Source organism: Amaranthus tricolor, chromosome 12 (assembly GCF_026212465.1).
Source record: "Amaranthus tricolor cultivar Red isolate AtriRed21 chromosome 12, ASM2621246v1, whole genome shotgun sequence".
NCBI lineage: Eukaryota > Viridiplantae > Streptophyta > Magnoliopsida > Caryophyllales > Amaranthaceae > Amaranthus > Amaranthus tricolor.
Window position 1 is genome coordinate 3,484,320 of NC_080058.1, and position 27,980 is coordinate 3,512,299.

Below are 27,980 nucleotides of genomic sequence, written 5' to 3' on the forward strand. Positions count from 1 at the left end.
CTTTTATTTTCTCGATTATCTTATAAAAATATTTATTTTAAAATTCTTAATTTTCTCGGTTTATCTTATAACGCATTAGATGCTTTGATACTTTACGTTAATCTTATTTTATAATATCTAATAACCTATTGATGACTACTGTAAGAAGTAAATACAAATATGTGCTATCATTTTATTAGCCAAAATATTTTTTCATATATATTTTAATAAAATTTTTAGGATTTTTAAATTTAAATAATATTTTAAAGTTGAAATTCTTAAGAATTATAGGCCTCCAACTTGTTAGAATATAGAATCTTCAAATAATCTCTAAATCATCATCATCATAATACCCAGTGTATTTCGTTCTTAAGTCTTTTTCGACTTCTTTTGCCCTTCACTATAGTTCATTCGATATTTCTCATTAGAGAGTCATGGGTCTTTATCTGCACATGCCAAAACCATTTCAATTGGTTCTCTCTCATCTTTGCATAGAGAGTGCAACCTCTAACTTCTCTCTGAATTTCTGCTTTCTTATCCTATACATCATAGTATTACCAGAGAAAATCACTTTAGTATACGCATTTTTGTTACTTTCATCCTCTGTTCGAAAATCTTAACATTGAGATTTATAATTTCAATTTTTCTTTTTAAAAATTCAATTAAAAAAAGAAATTTAAACTTTTTTTTTGAATTAGTTTAGGGTAAAATAGCTAAAAACACTCCTTTAAAACTAAAAACTGTTGAAATATAGTGTGAAAAGTAAATAATGAATATAGTGTGAAAGGTAATTAATAAATTTACCCTAATGTGAATGCATTCAATGTAATTATAGATGAACTTGCCTATAAATATGAAAGTTCATTAATGTAAAAAACTACACCAATGAGTAAAAACATCTCTATCTTTTAACTTTTACTCATTCTATTTTCTCCTTATCTCTCTAAATTTTAACAAAAATTTTAATTTTTTCTCCTACATTCACTGTTTTGAATTGAATGTAAATCTGTTATTTTTTTTTGAAAATGTTGAAGGTAAATCTTTACCTCTTTGTAGAATAATTTTATGAATTCAAAAATTTTAAAAAAGTAATACAATACATAAGTACTTTATTTCCAAAATTACCCCTTATTACTCGTATTTTTACAGTAAATACCGTAATTTTTTAATCTATACCAAAATAACATACAAGAGTATAAACATAAATGAAAAAATGACTGAAAAGTGGGACCCACTCTTAGTAAAATCCAAAAACAATAACTTTCTCTTTAGTATTATTTGGTCATTTTAAACTGTTTTAGCTAAGATACAGATACAGTACGCTCAGTCTCTCATACACTTTAATGGTCATTTTCTTCCGCCATAGTCCAATACCATTGCTTTATTGCCTTCTTCCTTAAGCTAGTACCTTAAAAGTTTAAACTATCTTTTCTTCTCTCTTCACACTTTTTTTCCTCCTTTTTTGGTTTTCACTTTCTCTCTCCTAGGGCATACTTTCTGTGCTCTTTCTCTCTCCTCCTCCTCCATTGCTGTTCGACTTCGAGCTCCGCCATTTTTGTTTATTAGCTTCATGATAGTTTAATCTATGATTTAGTTTGATTAATTTACTCTGGTATATTTTCTCTCTCCTTTTTTAATCTTTACTTGTTATTTTGTTTGTGTTTAGTAATTTGAGTGAACTGAATATGTTGTTTTTTCATTGATTTGATTTCTTTTTTTGTTAGTTTTTAGTTTGATGCACGGTTCTTTTTTCAAGATTTAAGCTAAACTGACACTATAAGTTCACTATCTTATCTTATCTTTTGGAGTGATTTAAACTTGCTGTTTGTTTAGTTTGTGAAAGTATATTTTTTTTTTGTTAATTTTTTGCCCTGTTGCATGTTCATCTAATCGATTTAATTTTTATTTTTTTTAAAATAAAAGTCCTGTACAGTTATTTAGTCATTGAATGTTTGAATTGAGTTGGAATCCGATTTTTTGTTTTTCTATTTGTTGCCTTATCTAGCTTTATCCCAGTTGCATCTACACGATTAGTACATACTTCTATTAATTTGTATTGAATTGTTTTGGTGAGTGAATAATCAATTGAACTGAAAAGTGTGCATTTGGTTAAATTTATTTTGTGATTTGTTTTGTCAGGGGTTTTGAAGTGAATTTGGTTAAATATGTCGTCTTCTACGTCGAGAGGTGGAGGTTCCGATCAACCGCCAACAAGGCGGTTGATGAGGACACAGACGGCGGGGAATATTGGAGAAACGGCATTTGACAGTGAGATAGTTCCGTCATCTCTTGTTGAGATTGCTCCCATTCTTCGTGTTGCTAATGAAGTTGAAAAGCATAATCCTAGGGTAGCTTATCTGTGTAAGTTTTTTATTTTCTTGTTGCAATTGATATTGAATTATGGATTTTCAATTAGGAATATCATTTTTTGTGTTGCTAGTGATCTTTGATGTTTAGGTTTGTTCTTTTATGCGATTAAAACTTTATGTGAACCTTCTATTTAGAATGGAATAAGGAATTGAAGGTGGATTTAAGGTAAGTGAGTAGACAGTAAGTTAATTATTAGGTGCTATTTCTAGCAATATTGTATGCTATTTTCGGCAATGCTAAGCAGTGAGTCTCAGCATGTTGAGGTTGTGTAGATTGTAGAAGTGAGAAATCACATATATCTAGGTTTATGCTGATTGTACTTGATGTTATGGCGGACATGAAGTTTTCGACATGGCTCGGAAAATCTGGGAATTTGATCCTTTCTTTCTCCGAGCTTTCCAACACTACAAATTTTTGTTGGTTTAGCATGAATGGTTGAACGGAATTGTAATATCTAGATCATACCTTATCACGTTTTGCCTTGCAAAGAGCAACTTCTTATACTTCATAGGGTTTAGCTGAAAATATTCTTTGTCAATTTTGGCTTTATGCTTCTAAACTTGTTGTATAACTTTTTAGTATTGTTTCTATTAGATTTTAGTTTATGTGAGTCTTGATAACAATGGGTGGCTTGCAGGTAGGTTTTATGCTTTTGAGAAAGCTCATCGATTGGATCCAACTTCCAGTGGTCGTGGTGTCCGGCAATTCAAAACTGCACTTCTTCAAAGGCTAGAGAAGGTTTTACATCCTCACTTATTCAAGATAGATAGATCATTTATTGTTAAAACTAGGCTTGATTGATAAATGTATTAGATAAAATTCATTTCTGAATCTGCATTACGAGCCCCTTATTTGTGATTAGATTACGGGCTGCAGGTGCTGATGTTTTGCAAGGAATCTTAATGATTGTATTTCACTTTAAAGATACGGTTCCTTTTTCAGCTTGGTAGATGTTTTTATTATTGGTTTGTCGTGATGAACTACTCACTTGTACCATCAAGCCGACTAGAACATGGAAATTCTTTTTTATGTTTGATAAATCTATTTTTCATGCTAACATTATAGTGTATTGTCTCACATGAGTTATTGGCAGAATTAATGAGAAAAGGCTACCCCCTTTTTCACTATTGTGAGTCGTGGCTGGTTCTCGTACTACTGCCTCTGACTGTTTGACCTCTGTATAGGCTTCGAACTAGTTATCAGAATGTATATCTTTTACTGTTAAGTGTAATGTGGCTGGTCTTAATAACTACTAGTTCTGCAGGAAAATGATCCAACATTAAAGGGAAGAGTTAAAAAGAGTGATGCACGCGAAATGCAAAGTTTTTATCAGCATTACTACAAGAAATATATTCAAGCTTTGCAAAATGCAGCTGATAAGGCTGACCGGTGAGTTAAACATGCTGTGTGAAGAACACTGAGAATTTGAATGTTTTTTCTGCTCTGCTTGTTATAATCAAGAATCAAGAACTTAAAAAATAATTTTCTGTTCAGTGCTCAGCTCACTAAGGCATATCAGACTGCTAATGTGCTGTTTGAGGTATTAAAAGCTGTGAACTTGACACAGTCCATGGAAGTTGACCGCGAGGTAAGATGTATTCATATTACATACACATTTCAATTAACAATGGATATTACATTGTTTCAACATTAGATTTTCATTTTTTTAGATCTTAGATACACACAATAAAGTAGCGGAGAAAACTGAAATCTATGCCCCATACAATATCCTTCCTCTTGATCCAGATAGTGCAAATCAGGCAATTATGAGATACCCAGAGGTACGTGGCGCTTATGTTTTCTCATGTTTAGAGAATTGCATGGACTCTTTATCAGGGCATCCAATTTGCAGATACAAGCTTCAATGGCTGCCCTTCGTAACACTAGAGGCCTTCCTTGGCCCAAGGATTACAAGAAAAAGCAAGATGAGGACATTTTGGACTGGCTCCAGGCAATGTTTGGTTTTCAGGTTGTTTTTTCATCTGTGTTCTGTAACATCGACTACTTTATGTTCTGCTCATTGGTTGATAAATTATATGCTTGATTCTGCTTCAATCTTCCGATTTTGTTGTTATTTGTATTGATATGCAGAAAGACAACGTGGCAAACCAAAGAGAGCACCTCATTTTGTTGCTTGCCAATGTTCATATACGACAATTTCCAAAGCCTGATCAACAACCAAAGGTATTTTTCTTGAACGTTTTGTCACATCATAGATTTAAATTTTTAATGTTCAGTAATCATTTGCTCGATTATGGACTACTTCTTTCTTTTGCATTATCTCCAGTAGCATCATTGTCTTGCCTGTTGGAGTTGACCCTTTGACTGCAATACTATCTTTTACCTCATGTACACACAAACCTTTTGCTTCATTCATATAGCTCTAACAATAGCCTATGGTTTCAGTTGGATGAACGTGCATTGACAGAAGTGATGAAAAAGCTTTTCAAGAGCTATAAGAAATGGTGCAAGTACTTGGACCGCAAGAGTAGTCTCTGGTGAGCATTCTTATTTCATACTGTGATGTGTGGCTGATACATGTGGACTAACTTCTACGTCTGTGGGTTTTTATAGGAAAATGCCAATTCTCACTCCACATCAATCTATGTCCACTTTCAGATGTAGTTAAATCTTTTAAACTTTTTCGATTGAAATGGGAGTGGGAATAGGCGCGTTCTAATTAATATAATCACCTGCTCAAAGTTTGTTTATTGTGCCCTCCATAAGAACATTAGTAGCAAGTGCTATTTTTTGCTTTAATGTGTAGTATGTGAGATTCCTTAGCTTATTGCTGTATAGTTTTTTGCTTCAAGTTAAAGTTGATGTTGATTAATTTGATATATTGTAGGCTGCCGACAATACAACAAGAAGTACAACAACGTAAACTATTGTATATGGGCCTATATCTTCTTATATGGGGTGAAGCTGCAAATCTGAGATTCATGCCTGAGTGTCTATGCTACATCTATCACCATGTATGCTTCGGACCCATAAGACTCCTTTATCTCTTTCTTTTTCCCCCTTATCCGCTTTTCATAGTCATTCACAATGTATATCATCACTACATAGTAAGTTAGGTCCTTGTATGTTCCTTGTATGTTCCAGTGAAACTTGCATACATCCACAGAAAGATCTTTTCTTCCCTCCCTGTATGCGATACCTTGAAATCTGTATTTTACGATTTAGGGTGGATGTTGCATACGTAAAGGTTCCTTAGGTAATGGATTTCAATTTCTGAACTGAATGGTAATAGTTTTTGCCTTTAAATTGGATAATGTGTCAGTTTACTCATTCCTAAAGCACATGAGCAAAGCTGGTATGAAATTTGGGTAACACCATTTTACTAATATATGGAATTCATAAGTGCATAATTGGATGGTTGCAGAAGTAAGTAAATTAATTAGTGAAATTTCCTATACTACCTCTAATCTTCGTCACTTTTATTTGATGCTTTTGAATTTGTCAATATATCATGTTTTAGTTAATTGAATTGAACCTGCATTGTTAAATGATGCTAAATTAGCTTTACCTTGTAATGCTCTAATATTTTATTGATTGTTCTTTTTCCCTTTTTAAGCTTAAATTCCATTTCATTAATTATCGTCAGATTGGGTGCGGGATTTGGGAGTCAAGTGTCAACATATGAGAAATGGAATAGGATAAAGAACAACTACTAACAATTGATGCTTAAGAATCGATAGAGTTTTGAAGATGCTTTGAGATGGTTTTAGACAAGAATTTTTAACTTTCTAGACAAACACAATGCCTTACCTAAGAAGGATCTTGATCAATTAATGACTTGAAATCCTTTAGTCTCTCATTGCGTTCATCAACTAAGACAAATGAGTTTATTTGAGGAACGTGTTACATAGACTTTCAAGAGAACAATTCAACAAATGAAAACTGATTTTCAATCATCAAAATGTCTCTCTCTTTTCATTTATTTCTTTATGTTTGAAATATTTTAGTACATGATACATCAACTAAATGCATGCATCAAATGCAAAAAATGAACCAATCTTGATGTGCACTAGTATGCTGAATTTACGCTTCTTAATAGGCTCACATTTTTTTATCTTTTGGTTACACATAACATGTCCAAATGAAGTATTTGGTCACAGTTTGTGCAAAATGTAAACTTGTTGATCAACATATTGAATTTCCAAAAATGAGACAAAATGACTGGGTTATGGTGAAAAAAAAATTGTGCATGTGTCAGAACAACTAACTGCAAAGTTTTTACCTTTTTTCTTTATTCTTGGAATTGATCCATTTGGTTCCTTCGAGTATTCGAGTATTTCGAATCTTTTGGGCATCTTTTATATGAGTGCATGGTAGTATCATAGCTTCTCTACGGACGTTGTTAATGTTATGTATGAGCATAGTACTATGTGATGATTTGTGTCCAATTTGTGAGACATTTTAAATGGTCTAAATGAGTGTTGTAGTTGGCATTTCAGTTCTCCTTAAGTAATGGGCAATTTTTATTTTCAAATAATGGAGTTCAACCGTGGGATGTTGAATTTTTATATGAATCGAGGTCTAGTTGTGTTTGGATTTAGTTCAACAATTCAAGCAAGTAATTTAAGACAAATAAAAAGAGTAACTTAAGATGAGCAATTTTTAAGTCCCATTTCGAATCAGAGGAGGAATGTGAACTTACAATGAGCTGAAGTCGGTTAAATCCCCACAAGGATCCCAAAGATAAAGACAAAAAAAGTCTTGTAGATGTTGACATTGCATGACATCCCATGGACGAATTATAAAACAATTGCAACTGTAGAATTGTCAAAACGGCGGATTTCCGATTAAAGATTTTTTTAATTTATTTTATCAGTAATGTTTATCCATAAAATTATATAATAATTTTGATTATTTTTATAGAAATTAATTTCTCATGAAAAGAAAAATATAATGATTTAAGCTTATAACAAAGAAATATTATTCAAATTGACTAGTATAGTGGATTCTTACTAAAATTGTTGACAAAATAGGAACACGGGTCAAGATGGTCAATTTTGGGTTGGGTTTGTCCAAATTTTTCCATATATTTTTGGACCGAGTCATGGTTTATGTCCTGCTAATTTCTGGTTAAAATCTGGGTCATTTTCGATTCCATTCAAACTTTTATAGTTGTACCTAAAAGTCGTTGTGTATGACTCATGGTTGTGACATGAGAGTGAAAATGCAGGAGAGAAAGAGAATGACTCAGGTGATTCAATGGAGAAAAATGTTCAGATGAGCAGTGGGCTCATTGCAGAACAAATGCGGAAATGTTTGGCTGATGGTTAGTGGTTGCCTAGTTGGGTTGGAATGTGCAAATGAAATAGTTCAATACACCATTTAACATGACCTATCTAGTATCTATGTAGTTTTAACTTTGAAGTAACTCTTCAAATTTGGTCGATTCCATTCTTCAAATTCAAATTGGATTTCTTCAGACACAAGAATTAAGATCAAAATGATGCTATCCAAACAAACTATTAGTAGATTGGACAGAGAAAATTAGTTAAAATTATCACAATAATGATACAGCAGGCAGTCAACACGAAAAATAATGCTAGTCGAATACCAGTGCGAAAATAAACTGTTTTAGGTGCTTTTCTTCAAGGCTTTTCCATGTTTTCTATGCATAGTGATATAAGAGTTTGGGAATATTGAGTTGAGACTATTATTATTGCATGGTAAGGGAATCCTTGTTGAATATTAGAAATCGAATGTTTATTAAATACAATTCTCTTCTACAGATGGCTTTTGAACTTTATGGCATGCTTGCTGGCAATGTCAGTCCACAGACAGGAGAGAATGTAACTCCTGCTTATGGTGGTGAAGAAGAGATCTTTTTAAACAAAGTCGTAAACCCCATTTATGAAGTTATAAGAGTGGTATATGACAATACTTTAATGCTTAAATTTTAAATGGCTGCTGGTATGTTCTGGTATATATGTAATATGTGACACATTTGGTTCACAGGAAGCTGAAAAGAGCATGAAAGGAAAATCTAAGCATTCACAATGGAGAAACTATGATGATTTGAATGAATACTTTTGGTATGTTATTGGTCAAATGTTTTCTGGAATTCTTATTTGTATTTTTCATAGTTCATACTTGATATATAGTTTATCTCTGTCATTGCAGGTCAGTTGATTGTTTCCGATTGGGTTGGCCAATGAGAACAGATGCAGACTTCTTTAGTAATCCTGGTAAAGTGCTGAGCCAGGATAGAAATGCAGTAAGATGCCACCTTTTCTCATCAAGATTATTACAGAACATTTTGTTGTTTCGCTAGTTTATGTTCTGTGTTCAGCCATGGGAACTAGTGATGTGTCTCAACTCTCATTAGATGTTAGATTAGCTCTTATTTGGAGTTTGAAGTCTTGTCCCTTCCTCCTTTGAATTAGCTGGTTCTCTGGCTGATTTGTTGAATTCTTTGTGCTGTGTAGTCCGTAGTGCAAAAACAAGGCCACATCGCAAAGGTTTTTGAGTTTAGCAATGGTTACTGAAACCATATTTTTGTACTATATTGTAGTCCATGTTACTTCTTCATTCCTGAGAATCAAAAGATCATCTGATTTTACTGGTTGTACCAGGTAAATCAGGATCCTTTCTCAGAGATAAATGAAACTGATCTTTCTTGTGATCACTGCATGAAAAAAAATAAAAAAACACCATCAGATATATACTTTTGTTGATCATGGACTTGTATTTTCGTTAGGTGTGCAGTTTTACTCTAGTCTTTTGACCATCAACCAATCTCCATTTAGCGTTTAAAATTCCAGTTGCAACAAGTCCCTAGATTACCGAGTCACTTTATTGAACACAATTATTATTATTTGTTGCTTTGTACGAACCTTTGAGGGCAATAACTATTGTTGGGATAGTTTATCCCACATCGACAAATTAAAGATGGTGTGCATATTTTATAAGTTATTGGAGCCATTCTTCTCATTGCCATATGGTTTTGGAATAATATATATCTCCTTGCCTTATGAAGTATATACACCTCGTTTCTCCCCGTTAATGTGCTGGCATTCTCAATAAGTCCAGCCTAATTTAACAACTGTATATACTTACAGTTTTTTATATGAATTTGAGTTATTTTACATGCTGTAGTGCTGAACTGCGCCACATCTGCTGATAATCTGGGATGTGATTCTTGTTCATGACATTCTGTGTCTGTCAATCAATATGTTATCTTTTAAAATAAATTCTTTGGATTTTCAGGAGGGAAAACCTTTCTACGGGGATCGGTGGACTGGAAAGGTTAACTTTGTTGAGATTCGAACGTATTGGCATGTCTTCAGAAGCTTTGACCGAATGTGGAGTTTTTTTATTTTGGCTTTGCAGGCAATTGCAACCATCCTTTTTAATACCTTTACATCTCCATAAATTTGCATTATGATTGTTAATTGATGTCCTTTCTAATTATATTCAGGCAATGATCATCGTGGCGTGGAATGGCACTGGCGACCCCAGTGCAATTTTTGAAATAAGTGTTTTCAAAAATGTATTAAGCATTTTCATAACAGCTTCGATAATAAAGCTTGGGCAAGGTACAGTTTGCTGCACGCGGTTTCTCGCTTAAGTTTATCTCACCATTGGTTGCAGAAATCCTAATTTTTTTTATTCAAGTCAAGCATTCTAATCTAGTTTTAAGTCTTAGAGATGTTCCTCTCTTATCCTGGCTCCCGCTCAATCATTGTGTAGTCAGACCAGTTATGTTACTAAATAAGTTTTCTGAAAATGTGATGATGTTTTGAGGTTTGTTTGACTTTTCTACCTGCTATATTGCTGTCAGTGTGCTTTAAAATCATGCTCTTGTTGCAAAATCTTTAAAGATCTGACTGGATGTCCTAGTGAAATTGACCATGATGTATTTGCTTCTCAGCTTCCCTGGATGTGGTTCTTGGTTGGAAAGCTAGAGGAACCATGCCGTTTTATGTTAAGCTAAGGTACATTTTCAAGGTTGTCTCAGCTGCTGCATGGGTGGTAATCTTGCCAGTGACCTATGCTTATTCATGGGAAAATCCTCCTCCGGGACTCGCACAAACTATTAAAAATTGGTTTGGCAGCAATGCACACTCTCCTTCCCTTTTTTTCTTGGCTGTTGTCCTCTACCTATCTCCAAATATGCTCTCCACCATGCTATTTCTCTTTCCTTTTATACGTTCTGCCCTTGAGAGATCAAACTACAAGATTGTGATGCTGATGATGTGGTGGTCACAGGTAGACATTAGAGTTTATTTTCTTGCCTCCACATTTTTTCTTTTATTTCTCACTTCTTCTCTGTGGCTCCCTAAATTGCTGTTATCTATAATTAACTCTGATGTGCAGCCGCGACTTTTTGTTGGGAGGGGAATGCATGAAAGTCCTTTTTCTCTTTTCAAGTAAGGAAAAAAACCTAATTCGAAAATATAGAACATGCTCTGGTTTTTTAATTGCATTAACGCCTTTCTGCTGTTTGTGAACATCAGGTACACAATGTTTTGGGTTCTCCTGATAATTACGAAGTTGGCTTTCAGCTACTATATAGAGGTACATGTGGATTTAAAAGCTAAGATATTTTTGTAATTTGTGCCGAAAAGATGGTTGAATTTCAATCATGTATTCTCTCCAAAACCTGCTGCTGTTAGGGGTATCCTCTCATATAGGCTGCCTCCTATTAAATTATAAGGCTAGATTAGAATTCTAGATTATGGGTGATCAGAATTCTGGTAGAGCTCGGTATTAACTGTTTGAACTTCGGTTAACTATTATTTTCTTTTGGGACTTATGTGTTGTTTTACCCATTCTGTCTTTCTTACCTTTTCTACTTCCTGCTCGTTATTCTTTATTTTGTTGCAGATAAAGCCTTTAGTCAGTCCAACAAAAGATATCATGTCAGTTCGAATAGGAAAGTTCAAATGGCATGAGTTTTTCCCTCAAGGTAATGTGTATCAGATGCTAGTTGTAAGCTAATTAATCTTTGAGATCTTATGATTGTTTATCTGATTTTCTTTGCAGCCCGTAACAATATTGGTGCTGTAATTGCGCTTTGGGCCCCAATCATTCTTGTATGCCTATCATTCTAAACCCCTTTTTGGTTACATTATTTTTGATTTGTTCGGACTTTGGAGCAGTGCTTAACTGCTTATTATTGTATTGTTCACTTAACAGGTCTACTTTATGGATACCCAAATCTGGTATGCGATATTCTCCACATTGTTCGGCGGTATATATGGTGCATTCCGTCGTCTTGGAGAGGTAAACATTATCCCTGGCATGGTTCATCTTTCAAGCATTCCGGGTGGGGATACATTGTTTCTTTTTCAGCAGCTTTACTTGCCTTTTCCTTTGGCTAACCTCTTTTTATCTTTTATCTTGCATCCAGATCCGTACTTTGGGCATGTTGAGATCCCGGTTTCAATCATTACCTGGTGCTTTCAATGCACGTCTTGTTCCAAAGGAGCAACCTGAACATAAGAAGAAAGGGTTGAAGGCCACCTTCTCTCGACGTTTTCCTAATGTAAGCTATTTAGTTGTTTACTGTACTACTGCTTATGCATGCTTGTGAAAGTCTCAAATTTTAAGATGACGCTTTTGGAGGAAATTTTCTCTGCCATTATCACAAGATTTCGTAGTTCCTCGGATCATGATTGTGAATGTAACCCAAGATTTATCTAGGTTGTGATTAGATGATGTTTGGTTGCTCAGGAGCATTCAAAACTGAAAAGTTAGGTGAAACAATTAAGTTGTCCCCCATCCAAAATGGAAAGTTTTCCAAAAGGAATTAGGAAATAGTGACTTTATTACTCATAGTACATAGTACAAAGTTCAAACACCACTTGGTGAATGGGATAACACCATGAACCTTTGGGTAGGGTAGTTAGTCTGATATCCTTCGGACCTTCTCCATTCCTTCCAGCTGGTCTTGTGCAAAACCACCATTCAAAATGGAAAGTTTTCTATTATTCCATAAGGGCGGGGTAATATGGACCTCACTGTTGTACTTACTTGGCAGCTAGCCTGACTTCTTTTTTTCAATTCCTTGCTGCTACTCTTGTACCAATTTGTTTCTTGTATTCCTTTAGCCCCAGAAAAACAGAGGAAATAATAAAGGTTTGCTGGTTGATCTCTCACCTTGCACCAAAGATTATGACCAAAAAAATGCAAAATACCAATTGCATGGTAAAGGTTTTGAACTTAACGCGAATGCAGTATGGACCGTGAGAATGATTTGTATCGATTGCAGAACTGCCTTCATTGCTGAGATTGGGACTGTATCCGAGATAGAGTCTTCCTGCTTCATATTATTTTTTATAATAGTAAAATGACTCATTGTATTATTTATATTATTCTTTGTATGTGAAGTTGCCGATGATGTTTCCTATAAGAGTCCATTAAAAACAACCTCTTTGTATTTTTGTTTTTACAAGTATTTCAAACTCTGACTCTGTGTAGGAGCCACTTAATGTCATCTGTTTATTAAAATGTTGTCTCTGATGGCTTAACTAAACGGATGGAGAAAAATAGGCACTAATAAAATTAATATGAGATTCTCATGAGTCGTGAACTCTAGAATTCTGTATGTTTTAGTTGAGTTTTAAATTGTGGATAAATTCTGCAATTCCACCCCAAAACAAGTTGAACCTATGTGCTTTGTTGTGAACATGATAATTATAATACAAAAATATTTATAATGAAACTAGCAACTGCTTACAAGTGTAACTGTAGTGTACCTATTGCAATTGCCTTGTTCACAGTTCATCTATTGATGTAATATGTCATGAAGAGGACTATCTTGATCTGATTGATTAATTGGATTGTTACATACGAACATCTCAAACATGTCAGTGTTAATTGCAATAAATCTAAATTTTGATAAATGGTCAATGGTATACTGTATACATAATGTAAGCACACGCAAACTGCTATAAATCTTACAATGTAATGCTACCCGGACACGCCAGGAAGCCGTGCTGTACGCTTGTATCCAAAATTCGATCCGGCACTGGCTTGTGTACTCAGACACAATACTTGCTTGAAGCACTCTAGTAATGAACATTCACTGAAGAAGGAAAGCGAAGGAGAAATCAAGAGGAGGGAGAAAGGATACCTTGAGACTAAGGATGACAAATCATCTAACAGTGAGGGTAGAGTTTTGCTTTGTTGGTGGTAGATTTTGCCTTTTCAAACGCTGTTAATGATTAATTTTTAATGGGTAGAAAAAAAATTGTAGGAATTTCTCATTTCCATGTGACTTCATGCGAGTTAGAAGCCCTTGCTTGTGGTCACCTTGACCTTATTGTACATACACCTTTTTCTAAAATATAAATGTCTCATGTTGTGTCCAAATTTTTGGATGGTGTCCCTATGTCCTAAATTTTCAAGATAGTCGGGTCACATTTAGACTGTGTCAGTCACCAAGACCCAGCAACTTTGATAAGATGTCTATATTTATAATTTAAGAAATGATTGCAGGACTTTATTTGGTATATTTTTTTAGAACTTTGTGCATTAATTGCATGTTCAAGTTTTATACTACAATTTTGTTTTCTAATGCTCTTATCAGTCAGAGTTCATTCTCACTGTATGTCGTTCAATCCCATTAAATTTTTTCTGGATTTGCAGATGTCGTCTAACAAAGAGAAAGAAGCTGCCCGGTTTGCTCAATTGTGGAACCAGATTATCACTAGTTTTAGAGATGAAGATCTCATAAGTAACAGGTAAGAGACTTGTATGTGATGATTGCTTATTTTGTCAGATGCTTAAAAAATTGTTAAAGTACTGGGTTGCTGCTAATTTGTAGTGTCATAAATGTATTATTTTAGGGAAATGGACTTGTTGCTTGTTCCATACTGGGCTGATCGTGATTTAGACCTTGTACAATGGCCTCCTTTCTTACTTGCGAGCAAGGTTTGCCATTGAACTCATGTACTGCAGTAGTTAATACCTTGTAATACACTCTCTAGTCTCTACTAATTATTATTGGTGCTTTACAGATTCCTATAGCTCTAGATATGGCAAAGGACAGCAATGGTAAAGACGGGGAGTTGATAAAAAGAATTAATGCTGATAGTTATATGAAATGTGCTGTCCACGAGTGCTATGCTTCTTTCAAAAGTGTTATTAACATCATGGTTCAAGGACCTCGTGAGAAAACGTAAGTTTGTGGACCTACCCTCTCAGAAGCATTGAATTGCATGCCAAAAAAAAAACTCAGTTTCTGATTTTGAACTGTATTTTCAGAATTATTGAGAACATATTCAATGAGGTTGAGAAACATATAGACGAAGGTGATCTGGTGACTGAGTACAAGATGAGTGCTCTTCCTAGCTTGTATGATCATTTTGTCAAGCTCATGAACTGTTTGGTCAGTAACTTGCTATGTATATTAATTCTTAGAATCTTGCTATGTATTGGGTTGTTTTCTTCTTTTTGGAGTCTCTTGTAATTGTGTCCTTTGTTTTTTTGCAGTTGGACAACAAAAAGGACGATAAAGATAAAGTTGTGCTTTATTTCCAGGATATGCTGGAGGTGGTGGTAAGTGATATAATGGAGGATAATAGCGTGCTAGAAACTGGAGGTGGGTCAACAGATGGGGGAGCATCTGTTGAGCTATTTGCGAGCGAAGGAGCTCTTAATTTTCCTATTGAACCACAAACAGAAGCATGGAAGGAAAAGGTGTTTGTTTGTGCTACGTAGTACATAGAATGAATTATGGGTTTGCATTGATTTTGAGTTCTAACTTATTTTGACATGGCAGATCAAACGGTTGTACCTGCTGCTTACTGTGAAGGAGTCTGCAATGGATGTCCCTTCAAATTTAGATGCTAGGCGCCGACTCTCTTTCTTTTCAAATTCATTATTTATGGATATGCCGCCTGCACCTAAAGTTCGAAACATGCTTTCATTCTCGTAAGTTGAGCCTTCTATGCTGAGAAATATGCAGTTTTGTGTGAATCAGGCATAATGAATGTCAAGCTATTTTAGATGTGATCATAATTTAGAGTAATCAATAGTTTGCAATGATGATTTTAATTGGACCTTTTAGTTTTTACTAAATTCCTGTGAAACATGCCATAATCTGTGATTTGCTCTTCAGTTAATAGTCTGTGTCCATTTTCCAATGTAACTAAAGATTTATAGGTCTGTACTTTGTACTTTTGGATAATAATGTACCGTAGGCTCACTAAATCATTTGCGTTTCTTATTTAGGTAAAATTGCAGATCTTTGTAACGGAAACAACCTCTTTGTTCTTACAAGGGTTAGGTTGTGCGCATGGCGATGAAATGATGAATTCGCTGTTGGTCAGAGAACCATGTTGTGCTCCATTCTTGTTGAAAGATGTCGGTCTTGTTGTAGTACTTGTTTTTTTTTTTTTTTTTTTTTTTTTGAACTGGAACTTTATTGCTGTGAATTTGGCTGGATTAGCTCCTATAAGATTTTGTTGGAACTTGGAACATATCATAACTTTTTCTTTGGGGACGATTTGATCAGTAGTTTATGCATATTCTGGTCTGTGTCATAGGCATGTGTAGCAACAACTTACCATTTTTGTTGTTGCTATATGGTCCATTTTTTTGAGTCATTATCTATTTCTTTGTGGTGTTAGAATTCCAAATGTTGCTGGAAGTTAGATAACCTTTTTGAATGTACATGCCTGTTCAAAAATAAAGAGGAATGGTCCTAACAGTTAGCACCATATATTAGCCATCAAGAATCGCTCTTAAATATCTGTTTCTTTATACCAGGAAGTTCTTGTTTTGTTTGACTCTCTATGACACAATGCTGTATTTACAGTGTCTTGACCCCTTACTATACGGAAGAGGTTCTTTTCTCGCTACAAGATCTGGAAAACCAAAACGAAGATGGTGTATCTATCCTGTTCTACTTGCAAAAGATTTTTCCAGGTTTTGTATGGATGACCTGCTCTGGAATCTATAATATCTACTAAGCAATCACCCTTGCTCTGTGGTGTTGATTCATTAAACTAACCTTATGTTGTCCTTGACATCATGAAACAGATGAATGGGATAACTTTTTAGAGCGTGTCAAATGCACGGATGAAGTAGAACTCAGAGACAATGAAGATCTGGAGGAAGAGTTGCGTCTTTGGGCATCATACAGAGGCCAAACTTTGACTCGTACTGGTATGAATCTTTTTATTTTTGGTTCACCCATGTCATGTTTTAGGTCTAAATATATGTGATTTGAATCATCTCCTTCGAGGAAACTGGAAACATATGCAAGTATATGTAATGCATCAAACTTAGATAACCTTCGTTCATACTAATTGACTGTTGCAAATGACAGTTAGAGGCATGATGTACTATCGGAAGGCTCTTGAGCTTCAAGCCTTTCTTGATATGGCAAATGATAAAGGTACCTTCTAAATTGTATTTGTGTTAGATTTTGACTTTTTTGGTCCTTGCCTTCATAGTTTAATTTCCAACTTTTATTCAGTTGGTGGATGGAACTTAATTTTGTTTTTCTTTTTGATAGTCTTAATGGAAGGTTACAAGGCTCTTGAATTGAACACTGAGGAGAATTCACAGAGTGAAAGAGCGCTGTGTCAAGCTGTCGCTGATATGAAGTTTACATACGTAGTATCTTGCCAGCAATATGGAATACATAAAAGAGCTGGTGATCATCGTGCACAAGATATACTCAAGTTAATGACAGCGTGCGTGTGTAGTCTCTCATGTTTGACTGTCTCCAGCTTCCATTGTTCATCTATTGGCTGAAAACGATTATGTTGGACTCGTTTTGACTGTTTTGATGCAGGTATCCGTCACTTCGAGTGGCTTATGTTGATGAGCTTGAAGAGCGTGATGCTAGCACCAACAATAACAACAGCAAGAAGAACCAGATAAATAAGATATATTATTCCGTTCTTGTGAAAGCAGCTTTACCAACATCTACTAAATCAAACGAGCCTGGGCAAAACCTAGATCAGGTAAATTTGCAAATAAGTGAATGCCTCAAATTATTCTGCTAATTCCAAAGGTCGTATTGCATATTGAGTCAATAAAAAAGCCTTTAGATGTATGGTTTATGAAAAGTATCATTGCATTTTTGGACACAGGTTCCTGCATGCAATTATTATATTGCGAAGAATCAGTTTAACAGTTTTTTCCATAGATTTAACTAACATGCTGAAGCGTGCCTTTCAGTTGCAGATCATTTTTTATGGGATTATCTGTTTTTGCTTGCACCTTTTATACCCAACTCTTTTCCCTCATGATATGATGGACCTTGTTGTGCAGGTCATCTATCGGATAAAACTCCCAGGACCCCCTATCCTAGGTGAAGGGAAGCCTGAGAATCAGAATCACGCGATAATTTTCACTCGCGGAGAAGGATTGCAAACAATAGACATGAATCAGGTAGCTTTTTGCTTGTGATGGTTTTTGTTTCTCTCTCTCTTCCACCCATTAACTTGGTGATCCTTTTATATGAAGGATAACTACATGGAAGAAGCTTTGAAAATGAGAAATCTGCTTCAAGAATTTCTGAAAAAACATGGTGGAGTAAGATATCCTACAATTCTCGGACTTAGAGAGCATATATTCACTGGAAGGTTGGTGCTTTTCTTTGATGGATTTGAATCATTTTACTTGTATACTTTTACTTTTTAATGGGTGTGTATGTTTTGCTGCAGTGTTTCATCTCTTGCATGGTTCATGTCTAATCAGGAGACAAGTTTTGTCACCATTGGTCAAAGATTGCTAGCAAACCCATTGAAGTATGCCCTTCTTAACCAAAAACCCTTTCCCTCTTTACGTGCATTTTCATGGACAATTCAATTTAGGGATAATTTCTTCTGAGACGTGATATGAGAATGCGTGTGCCAAAGTTTATAGGCTTCGGAATAGAAATAGAATCAATTTGCAATTTGCATGATCACTTCTGATTATGTGACTCCCCTGCCTGCTTTTGTTTCGGATTTCAAACTCCTGTCATGATAATCTTAGAAGACATCCCTTCCCCTAAGGTGATTTTGTGACTTCCAAGTTACTTCAAGTTACTTCCAGAATGCTTGTTCATATTCTTTATGTTAAGTGGACTGTAATGGAATATACTAAAATGACTCCTTGAATCATGTGTACAGTGCACTTCTTATTTATGTGAAGTAGCTTATGAAAACAACAACCTCTTTGTTAGTATTATCACTAACAAGGGTAAGGTTGCGCACATCCTTCCCCATACCCCACCTTAGTTGGGAGCCACTTAATGGAATTTGGGTAATGAAATGTTGTTGTATGTTCAGTGGCTTCCAGCATCACCATTGGCACTTCTGGTTGAATCACACTTCTTTTGGTTCATTTGCTAGCTGGTTTAATCTCTTCATCTAAATTTTGATGTGTTGTCTAATTTCATTTTTACTGAAAGGAAACCACTAATCAACTATAATTATGTTCTTTCTTACAGCTTAACCTTATTATTACCATACACTGTCTCTCCCTCTCTATCTGAAACATAAGCTTCTTCTTTTAAGGCTTTAAATTTCATGGATTTGATGTTATGTACTAGATTGTTGATCGACTGTTCCATTCAGTTGTCAAGTGATATAGAGAAAGATATGGACATTTTTATGGCATTTTCCCACAAAGTAAACTCAATGAATTTTTCAAAACTTTTGTCCTCATCTTTCCTTTGTAATTTTAGAACTCAAAGGACTTTTCAGATGCTTGACCTCACAATAAAATTAACTTTAGAATAATTTGACATTGTAACAACAATTGATTGGTATAGCATGTAGTTTCCATTTTCATATTATGTACCTTTGAACAGATCTCCTTAAGCTATACATATATAAACCAGACCATCCAACCAAAATTGGACAATCCCTCTAACACTAGCCATCTTTGCATGATTACAAATAAAGCCTTAGTAACACACTATGCAGATTCTCAACCTCTTAGGTTGAAGAGTTAGCAGGTGAGTTCTAACTGCGGGTAAAATGCCAACCTCTACAAAGTTAAGTTCCAAAATGTAAGGTCAAAAAGCCACTTCTAAGCTAACTAGTTTTGGAGTTATTTTGAAACCATGACTGAGATGCATACAGAACACATGCACATCGCCACTAGAAATATCATGCTTGCTGCCCAGGGATGAATTGCTTGTTAATTAACTAAAGCTAGCTTTGTTATTCATATGTAAATTGCACGCCTTATTGATGGTTAGAAATTGATGCCATAACTATGTAGCTCTTATTCCTACTAAATAAGTGAGCTCTTTTCCTCCTAAACAATATGATTTTTGATAAAAAGTGAGCATATTTAGTGGTTGTATAATCTCCAATCACCAGATTTTTTGAACTTGAATAAGTTATAGATGGTAAGGATGGATGAAAGTCATAGCAAACACCGTAGCTGTTTTTAGAAACTACAATATTTTTTGTTCGACACAGGAACTCATATCCAACACAAGGTAGGTGTTCGAGTGTCCGATTTGGCTAAATTATGGAAAAATACTACTCATGTTTTGGTTCAAAATAAAGTGTTCAAGTGTCGGACCCATGTCTTTCAAGGATCCAACACGGATACTTGAGGTGAAATGAAGAGTATGGGTAACAAAGCTGAAAATAAATAAGCATAATTCCTCTAAACTATGTTGACATTATGATTTTACAAGTGATATCAAATGCAATTGCCTATATTCAAGATATTCTTAGAACCAACTATAGACTTTATTACTTTTTTCTTTTTCTTTTTTTTTGTGCATCACAGGGTTCGCTTCCACTATGGTCATCCAGATGTCTTTGATAGGCTGTTTCATCTTACAAGAGGGGGTGTCAGTAAAGCTTCCAAGGTTATCAACTTAAGTGAAGATATATTTGCTGGTGAGAAGAATGCTTTGGTATTTCAAATTGGTTGTCCTCAGCGTGATTGTAATTTGTGGATGGAAAATCACATGCAGGATTTAATTCTACTCTTCGTGGAGGAAACGTCACACATCATGAGTACATTCAGGTAGGGAAAGGAAGAGATGTGGGCCTTAACCAGATTTCAATGTTTGAGGCGAAAATAGCTAATGGAAATGGAGAGCAGACTCTTAGTCGTGATATATACAGACTTGGACATCGTTTCGACTTCTTCCGAATGTTGTCTTGTTATTTCACTACAATTGGTTTCTACTTCAGCACCTTGGTAGGTTCACTTTTGTGTTCTTTTGTTGTGTATGAAACATGGAGGCATTGTTTTAACTTTCTGCAATTGATCCTTAAACGACAGATTACTGTGCTCACTGTGTATATATTCTTATATGGACGTCTATATCTTGTGCTAAGTGGCCTTGAGGAACAATTGAACAACCAACGCCGATTTCGGAATAATAAGCCACTTCAAGTTGCTCTTGCTTCTCAGTCATTTGTTCAAATTGGGTTTTTGATGGCATTGCCTATGTTAATGGAAATTGGATTAGAAAAAGGTTTTCGAACTGCTTTAAGTGAGTTTGTATTGATGCAACTGCAACTTGCTCCAGTATTCTTTACATTCTCTCTGGCAACCAAGACTCACTACTACGGGAGGACATTGCTTCATGGAGGTGCAAAATATAGGCCTACTGGTCGAGGTTTTGTTGTCTTTCATGCTAAATTTGCAGACAACTATAGGCTCTACTCTCGGAGCCATTTTGTGAAAGGAATTGAGCTTATGATTTTACTCATTGTATATGAGATTTTCGGTGAACCATACAGAAGTCCAGTTGCTTATATATTGATTACTGTATCAATGTGGTTTATGGTGGGCACCTGGTTATTTGCTCCCTTCCTTTTCAACCCCTCCGGCTTCGAATGGCAAAAAATAGTTGATGATTGGACAGACTGGAACAAATGGATGAGCAACAGAGGTGGGATCGGTGTGCCTTCAGAAAAGAGTTGGGAGTCATGGTGGGAAGAAGAGCAAGAGCATCTTCGCCATTCTGGTATTCGTGGAATCGTTGCTGAGATACTACTATCTCTGCGATTCTTCATCTATCAATATGGACTTGTGTACCACTTGAAAATAACGAAAACAAACCAAAGTTTCTTAGTAAGTAGAAAGACGAGTTGCTCTATTTTTTCATATTATAATTGTGCATGTGATCAATTTAATGAGCTGTTTTGTAGGTCTATGGATTGTCATGGCTGGTGATCGTGGTGGTATTATTTGTAATGAAGGTCAGTTCTAATTTATTTTATTATGTTGTGTAGCTACTGTTGAATCCATGGCCTATATAGCATGGCTAATTTGTCTGAAACTGGCTTTGAATCATGATCAATATAGTAATTTGTTCAAACTTTATGTAAAAGTTCGGTGTCCATTCTTGATAATAATTTGTCTGAAACTGGCTATGAATCATGATCAAGAAATATAGTTTTTTGATATTTAATATAATGGACTATATAAACTCATTAAATCATGTGCACTTCTTATTCAAGTGAAGTTACATCAAGGGTCAATCGCAAACCGTCTCTTTGTTTTTACAAGGGTAAGGTTGCGTACATCCGATTTTCACTAACCCCACCTAGGTCTAAGAAATCATTTTGGTAGTTTATTCTTAATCTTTAAGTTTCTTTTTTATTGGCATGCATTTGACCTTTTTCTTAATTTTAATACCCTTTGTAGACGGTGTTCCTGAAAACTTTCTTTCTTTGCAAATGTGTTTCCTTTTTATCTTATAGAGCCCCAAGCAAGAGGAAGTAGAACTTAACTAAACTACCCCTCCCTTTTTCTCCATCTTGCCTCACTGAGGTCTAATTAAATCCAACTTGCATTTTAGATAAAGTTGGAGATGTCGTATTTGTGTTCTAGACCTTGGATAATCAACTAAGCCTACACCTGTCTTGTTTATTATTCAGGCCTTTATGATTGTTATATTTCTTTGGTCACGTTATCAGCCTTAATTCCCATTATGCATTGCCATGTCGTGTTTTTTTAGTCTTGTATTTTTTCTTGTCTTGCTTTGCCTTTTCTTTTTGGGTCTTTCTCGAGCCGAGAGATTCTTTGGTCTCATTTTCCTTTATGGGTATGATTTATTGTCTTCAATCCTTCACCATACCTTAAATTTAAAAGGCGCGAGGCACAGAAGGTCCTTTTTTCCAAGGTGCGGGCTTTATGTATGCGAAAAGCTTCAAAATCAATTTTAAAATATATTTAATACTTGAAGTTAAAAGTTAAAACAACATCGAATTCATGTTATAATAACATAAAAGTAAGCTAAACACTACTTTATTACAAAAGTCATACCATAACTCGATTAGTCTTGAGTTAACAAAAGAAATAATAACTAAAACAAAGACAAAGTTAAGAAAGAAAACAGCGGTTCTTGATGCTTTGAAATATATTTGTGACACTTAAATAGACTCTTAAAATCTATATTAAAATCATATGTCGACCAGTGAAAATGGAGACACTTCAAAGTTTTTATATTTGTCTTTCGCTTCTCACTCCATATTTTTGCTTTAAGGTAAGAAATGGGTATAAATTTGTTTTCCATTCAATAAACAACGAAGAATTGAGGGTTATATGAGCAATATTAGGCAAAAAATGTTATTTATCAAAAATCAAATCTGACATACAAGAGGCGTGCAAGTCACAAAAGGCATGCCTTTGAAGAGACTCCGGGAGGAGTTTAGGTGGTCACCTCTTAGCTCGTCACACCTAGGCCCGCCTCGGGCACGCTTTTAAAACACAACCCAATAACAGATCTTAGTTTCTATTAGCGGAATACACCAGGTATGATGATTCTAATGAACTACCGCTCCTTTTTTCCATCTTGACTCGTCAATCTTCAGCTAATAATATTAATTAAGCACATATCTTGCACACGTTGACCAAATATTTTGTTGTGATACCCTTGCCTTGCACAGTTGCACCCATGTGAAGCGGTTTTAGCAAGTATGGATTGGCAAGTTTGTACACCCTCCGTCTCTTTCAATTTGTCTTATTTTCTATTTTACTTCGTCCCAATGAATTTGCCCCGTTTCTATTTATGGACTTGGTCCCACATCTTTAGTACATCTTTACTCCCTATATTATGTCTTATTTCTACATGCCCAGTACTTTAACCCACCCAACTCAACTCCATCTGTGTGCCATTCCCATTTGGGGAAATATCGGGGCAACATAGTAATATCATATAGGATCTGAATTCCATCAATTGTACCCCTTCTTTCCTTCTAGATATGAAAGTTTTTCTCGTGTTATTTTTGATGGTTGCTCGTGATATCATTGATCAAGATTTTTCCTTCTCTTTTTGATTTATATCTGATTGTTCCTATTTCAAGGTCTTGGGAACATGGTGCTTACAGTGTTGTGCTGTGTTTCACTTGACTGCATTGAACATCTTGCTATGACTTGGATTACTTCTTTATTTTTAAAAATCTTGCATCACTACATATATGCTTTCCCCTTTCTGCAGACCGTTTCTGTTGGGCGTCGAAGATTCAGTGCAGATTTTCAGCTGGTGTTTCGGCTCATTAAAGGGTTGATTTTCCTGACATTTGTGGCTATACTGGTTACACTTATTGTGCTACCAGGCATGACATTGAAAGATATCCTAGTTTGCATTCTTGCTTTCATGCCCACTGGTTGGGGTCTGCTTTTGGTGAGTATCCTCTTTTTTTAATTTTCTTTTTATACCCACTTCTTTTAGGGGCAGACCCAGGCGCCCTCTGGTGCCTCCATGTGAGGGCACTGGGTTCAACTTTTCTATATTTACTTGTAATATGTGCTCCCATGGACTTTTTTATTGCCACTGACTTCTTATACATATATTTATGTACTCCTATACCTCATAAACATTGTTAAATTTAAAAATCAATAGCTCTCTACACGTCTAGTGTGATGTTCTGCTTTCAAGGTATATAACTCTTTACTCTAATGCTTTTTAATTCTTTTCAGATCGCTCAGGCTCTCAAACCCGCTGTTAAACGAGCTGGGTTTTGGGGTTCAGTTAGGACACTTGCGCGTGGCTATGAGATTGTGATGGGATTGCTACTTTTCACTCCTGTGGCCTTCCTTGCCTGGTTCCCGTTTGTTTCTGAATTTCAAACAAGAATGTTGTTTAACCAAGCGTTCAGTAGAGGTCTGCAGATTTCTCGTATTGTTGGTGGACATCGTAAAGATCGTACATCTCGGAACAAGGATTGACCTTGAAATAACTATAATCTTGTACGTCATTTTTCTTATTTGTTCTATTTGTTAGAATTTATCTGCTTTGTCTTGAATGGCTAGCTGGTGTGTGTTGTAAGTAATGGGCGCACGGCTTCATTTTTGGTAATTTTATTCCTGGCTTTGGTTACCATTTACCAATTTGATCATCTTGTTTCAAGTGGTCCCTCTTTCTTTCTTTATCATCCTTAACTTTGCTCTTTTCAGTTTATGTATGTCTAGAAAATGGCACAGTCACAATTTTTTCGTTATAAGCGAACCTTATCTATGTAAACACATGGAGAGCAATTATTTCTTTTTGGCAGAAAGAGTTTTAACTTTTTTTTTGAAAGAAGGCTAAGATTCAGAAATAGAAAAATCGGAAACAAAGTGTCCTCGAGCTAGGCTGGGGCTACATCTACCCAAACCTCATCGCCAAGGCCACAAGCGGCCCATTTAGCTAATCTATGGGGCAATCCCATTACAACCACGACAACAAAATTGAAATGACAGATGCAAAATCATGACTAAAAGCTAAACAGTTATTGATAACGGTCTGGACGTGAAAAGCTCTATGCCGACTACTAGATAAAGCTTCAACAACCATATTGCAATCACCTTCAATGACAACATTCTGCCAACCTTGCTCCTTGGCCAAGTCCAAGGCCCATAGCACAACCCTAGCTTCCACCAGTTCAGCTGAACCATTGAACCACAAGATTTTAGACCTTGCCAGAATGAATACACCCTCATTGTTCCTAGCAATAACCCTAATACCATGCTTCTCGTCCGAAAAGGAAAAGTCCCTGTCAACGTTGATCTTGATAAAACCAGGAGGAGGACGATGCCAAACCGCAAACCCACGCGGAATACTGGCCACAACCAACTATAAACGAGCATTTTGGTACTCTTTAAGCCAATCAAGAGCTTTCCAAACACAAAGTCTCGAAGGGGCATGGACCTTGTCAAAAACGGTTTGCTACAAGCCTTCCAAATTTGCCAAGGGTCACAAAAGTCTTTACCACCGCTTTACCTCTAGAACTCCACAACCAATCCAACATATCTCTAAATGACCGAACTAGAAGACTTGAGAAAGCAAAGTTGGCCTCAACCCAAAACTCCTTAGCCCAAGGGCACTCGTAAAGCAAATGCCTCAGATTTTCCTCATTACCTCACCGGGAACAAAGGAGATAGTCAGAGATACGCTTTCGACAAAGGTTAGCACCATGGGGTATAATATCCCAACACACACGCCAGGAGAACTCTCGAACTTTCAGAGGCAACCTTAATTTCTACAATCTAGCCCAAATCGGATACGGACCCTTCGAACAAGAAGCAAATTCTCTATTATCAATTGCATGAGAATGAGCATCTTTACCACGAAAAATCCCATCACTACTAAGAGTCCACCAAATCTCATCCTCGGAGCTAATACAACTAATAGGGATACGAAGAATCTTATTAGCTTCAAAAGGGAGAAAGACCTCACGAACCAAATCCTCCTTCCAGACCTTGTTTTCATGGTCAATGAACATATCAACCGTAGCCTCAGCCGCCAACTCACGCCTAGGAGAAATAATCCAGCCCGAACCAGGTCCATCGAGCCAGGCATCGCCCTGAACTTGAATGCTCTTACCGTTCCCCACTTTCCATCTCACACCATGCTCCAAAAGTTTCTGAGAACCCTAAATGTTACGCCACCCCAAACTAGGATGATACCCAACTTTGGCTTTCCAAATGTCACTATGAGGATAATAGCGAGCTTTAAAAACTCTTGCAATCAAAGAGTCCTTACGAGAATGAAGTCTCCAAATTTGCTTAGCCAACATGGCCTGATTGAAGATCTCAAAATCACGAAAGCCAAGCCCACCCCAATCTTTAGGCCTACACAAGTACTCCCAAGATTTCCAACATATACCACACCTCTCCTTGGGAATACCCCACCAAAATCGACGAATAATGCCACTAATATCCTTGCATAAACCTGTGGGAAGCTTAAAACAACTCATTGCATAAGTTTGGATCACCAAAATAACTGCTTTAATTAGGACTTCTTTTCTAGCCTTTGAAAGCAATTTTTCCTTCCACCCCTGCAACTTCTTCCACACTCTGTCACGCAAAGTCGCAAAAGATATCTTCATAGACTTATCAAAAATAGTAGGAAGACCCAAGTATTTTCCATGCATAGCAATTTCAAGGAAACCCTAGCAGTTCTTGATGATGTTTCGAGACTGAACCTCAAACTTGCTACTAAAAGAGATCTCACTCTTCTCCACATTCACCTTTTGCCTCGGCGCCTCCTCATAATGACGCAGAATATTCTTGATAGTCGAAGCTTCACGAAGAGTCGCATTAGAAAAAATGATACTATCATTGGTAAAAAACAAATGAGAAATAATGGGAGCCCCTCGAGCAATGGAAATACCACGGAGCATTTTTGAGAGGTAGGCTTGTTTTGATCGAGGCGCCAAACCTTCAGCACATAAAAGGAACACGTAAAGCGAAAGAGGATCCCCCTGACGAAGTCCCCTCCGAGGAATCATAGAATTGGAATGCTGACCATTCACCAAGAAAGAATGAGAGACAGGCGATACACATTCCATAACTCTATGAATCCTCGACACCGGAGAACTCATCTTCATCATAATGCCTCGTAAATAATCCCACTCAATCCGATCATACGCCTTACTCATATCGAGTTTTAAAGCCATAAAACCACGTTTATGAACCGCACTAGTTTTCATGAAATGGAAGACCTCCAAGGCAAGAAGAATATTATCCGTAATGAGCCGACCCTGGACAAAAGCACTTTGATTATCCTCAATGATGTCAGGAAGAAAGACCTTCAACCTATTTGCGAGAACCTTCGAAATCAATTTATACGAAATGTTGCAAAGGCAAATAGGACGCAAGTCTTTCATCTCTCTAGGCTTCTTAATCTTCGGAATAAGGACCATAGTGGTATCATTAACACAATCCGGCATACCCCCGTGATTAAGGAAATGAACAACCGTATCACTCATTTCGTCTCCCACCAAATCCATATTTAATTATAAGACAAAGCAGGAAGGCCATCCGAACCAGGAGATTTACCGGGATGCATACTCTTCAAAGCAACAAGAACCTCCTCCTTCGAATACTGTCTCATCAAAGATGCCTCAATATCGATCAACACAAGTTCCTCAATGCCTTGAATTTGATCAATCGTAATTGGAGTCCTGGATGAAGTGAACAAATCAACACAATAGCTAAAAACCACTTTCATTAATCCTCTTGGTCTACCTGCACACCCCCTCTAAGTCAAGCAAAGACTCAATCCTATTCCTCTTTCTACGATGGGAAGCACGATAGTTGATATTATTCATGTTTTTGTCTCCATCACGAAGAACAAACGTACACCTCTGCCACGCCTCGGTTTCAATCTTCTTGCGAATATCACGAATTTTAGACTTAACCCTACCCTCTTCCTCAATAATAGCAACACTTTAGACCATCCATCGCAATCTCTTCAT

The 27,980-nt window shown here is 36.1% G+C and overlaps 1 protein-coding gene across 1 annotated transcript; it reads left to right on the forward strand.

Annotated features, from left to right (window-relative positions):
* Positions 1-1,243: 1,243 nt before the first annotated feature.
* On the forward strand, positions 1,244-24,630 carry LOC130796820 (callose synthase 3-like). The gene is made up of 42 exons (XM_057659217.1): positions 1,244-1,591; positions 2,119-2,340; positions 2,987-3,087; positions 3,614-3,738; positions 3,844-3,937; positions 4,020-4,130; positions 4,202-4,318; positions 4,441-4,533; positions 4,756-4,847; positions 5,198-5,324; positions 8,097-8,234; positions 8,323-8,399; positions 8,488-8,581; positions 9,574-9,696; positions 9,785-9,902; positions 10,238-10,575; positions 10,684-10,736; positions 10,824-10,884; positions 11,194-11,275; positions 11,353-11,402; positions 11,506-11,592; positions 11,720-11,854; positions 13,960-14,054; positions 14,160-14,244; positions 14,331-14,491; positions 14,578-14,701; positions 14,806-15,012; positions 15,095-15,246; positions 16,133-16,242; positions 16,357-16,482; positions 16,646-16,714; positions 16,835-17,015; positions 17,117-17,288; positions 17,599-17,718; positions 17,794-17,912; positions 17,994-18,077; positions 20,065-20,177; positions 20,255-20,484; positions 20,569-21,366; positions 21,444-21,494; positions 23,738-23,923; positions 24,220-24,630. Exons 2-42 carry the CDS (start codon positions 2,145-2,147, stop codon positions 24,466-24,468), a joined length of 5,844 nt encoding a protein of 1,947 aa, XP_057515200.1. The 5' UTR covers positions 1,244-1,591; positions 2,119-2,144; the 3' UTR covers positions 24,469-24,630.
* Positions 24,631-27,980: the final 3,350 nt, after the last annotated feature.

Bases quoted from the DNA above. Each gene is read 5' to 3' on its own strand.
- LOC130796820 (XM_057659217.1), top strand. From the start codon at position 2,145: ATGTCGTCTTCTACGTCGAGAGGTGGAGGTTCCGATCAACCGCCAACA. The intron at 2,341-2,986 runs GTAAGTTTTTTA...GGTGGCTTGCAG, and splicing joins TCCTAGGGTAGCTTATCTGT to GTAGGTTTTATGCTTTTGAG. The intron at 17,719-17,793 runs GTAGCTTTTTGC...TTTTATATGAAG, and splicing joins AAACAATAGACATGAATCAG to GATAACTACATGGAAGAAGC.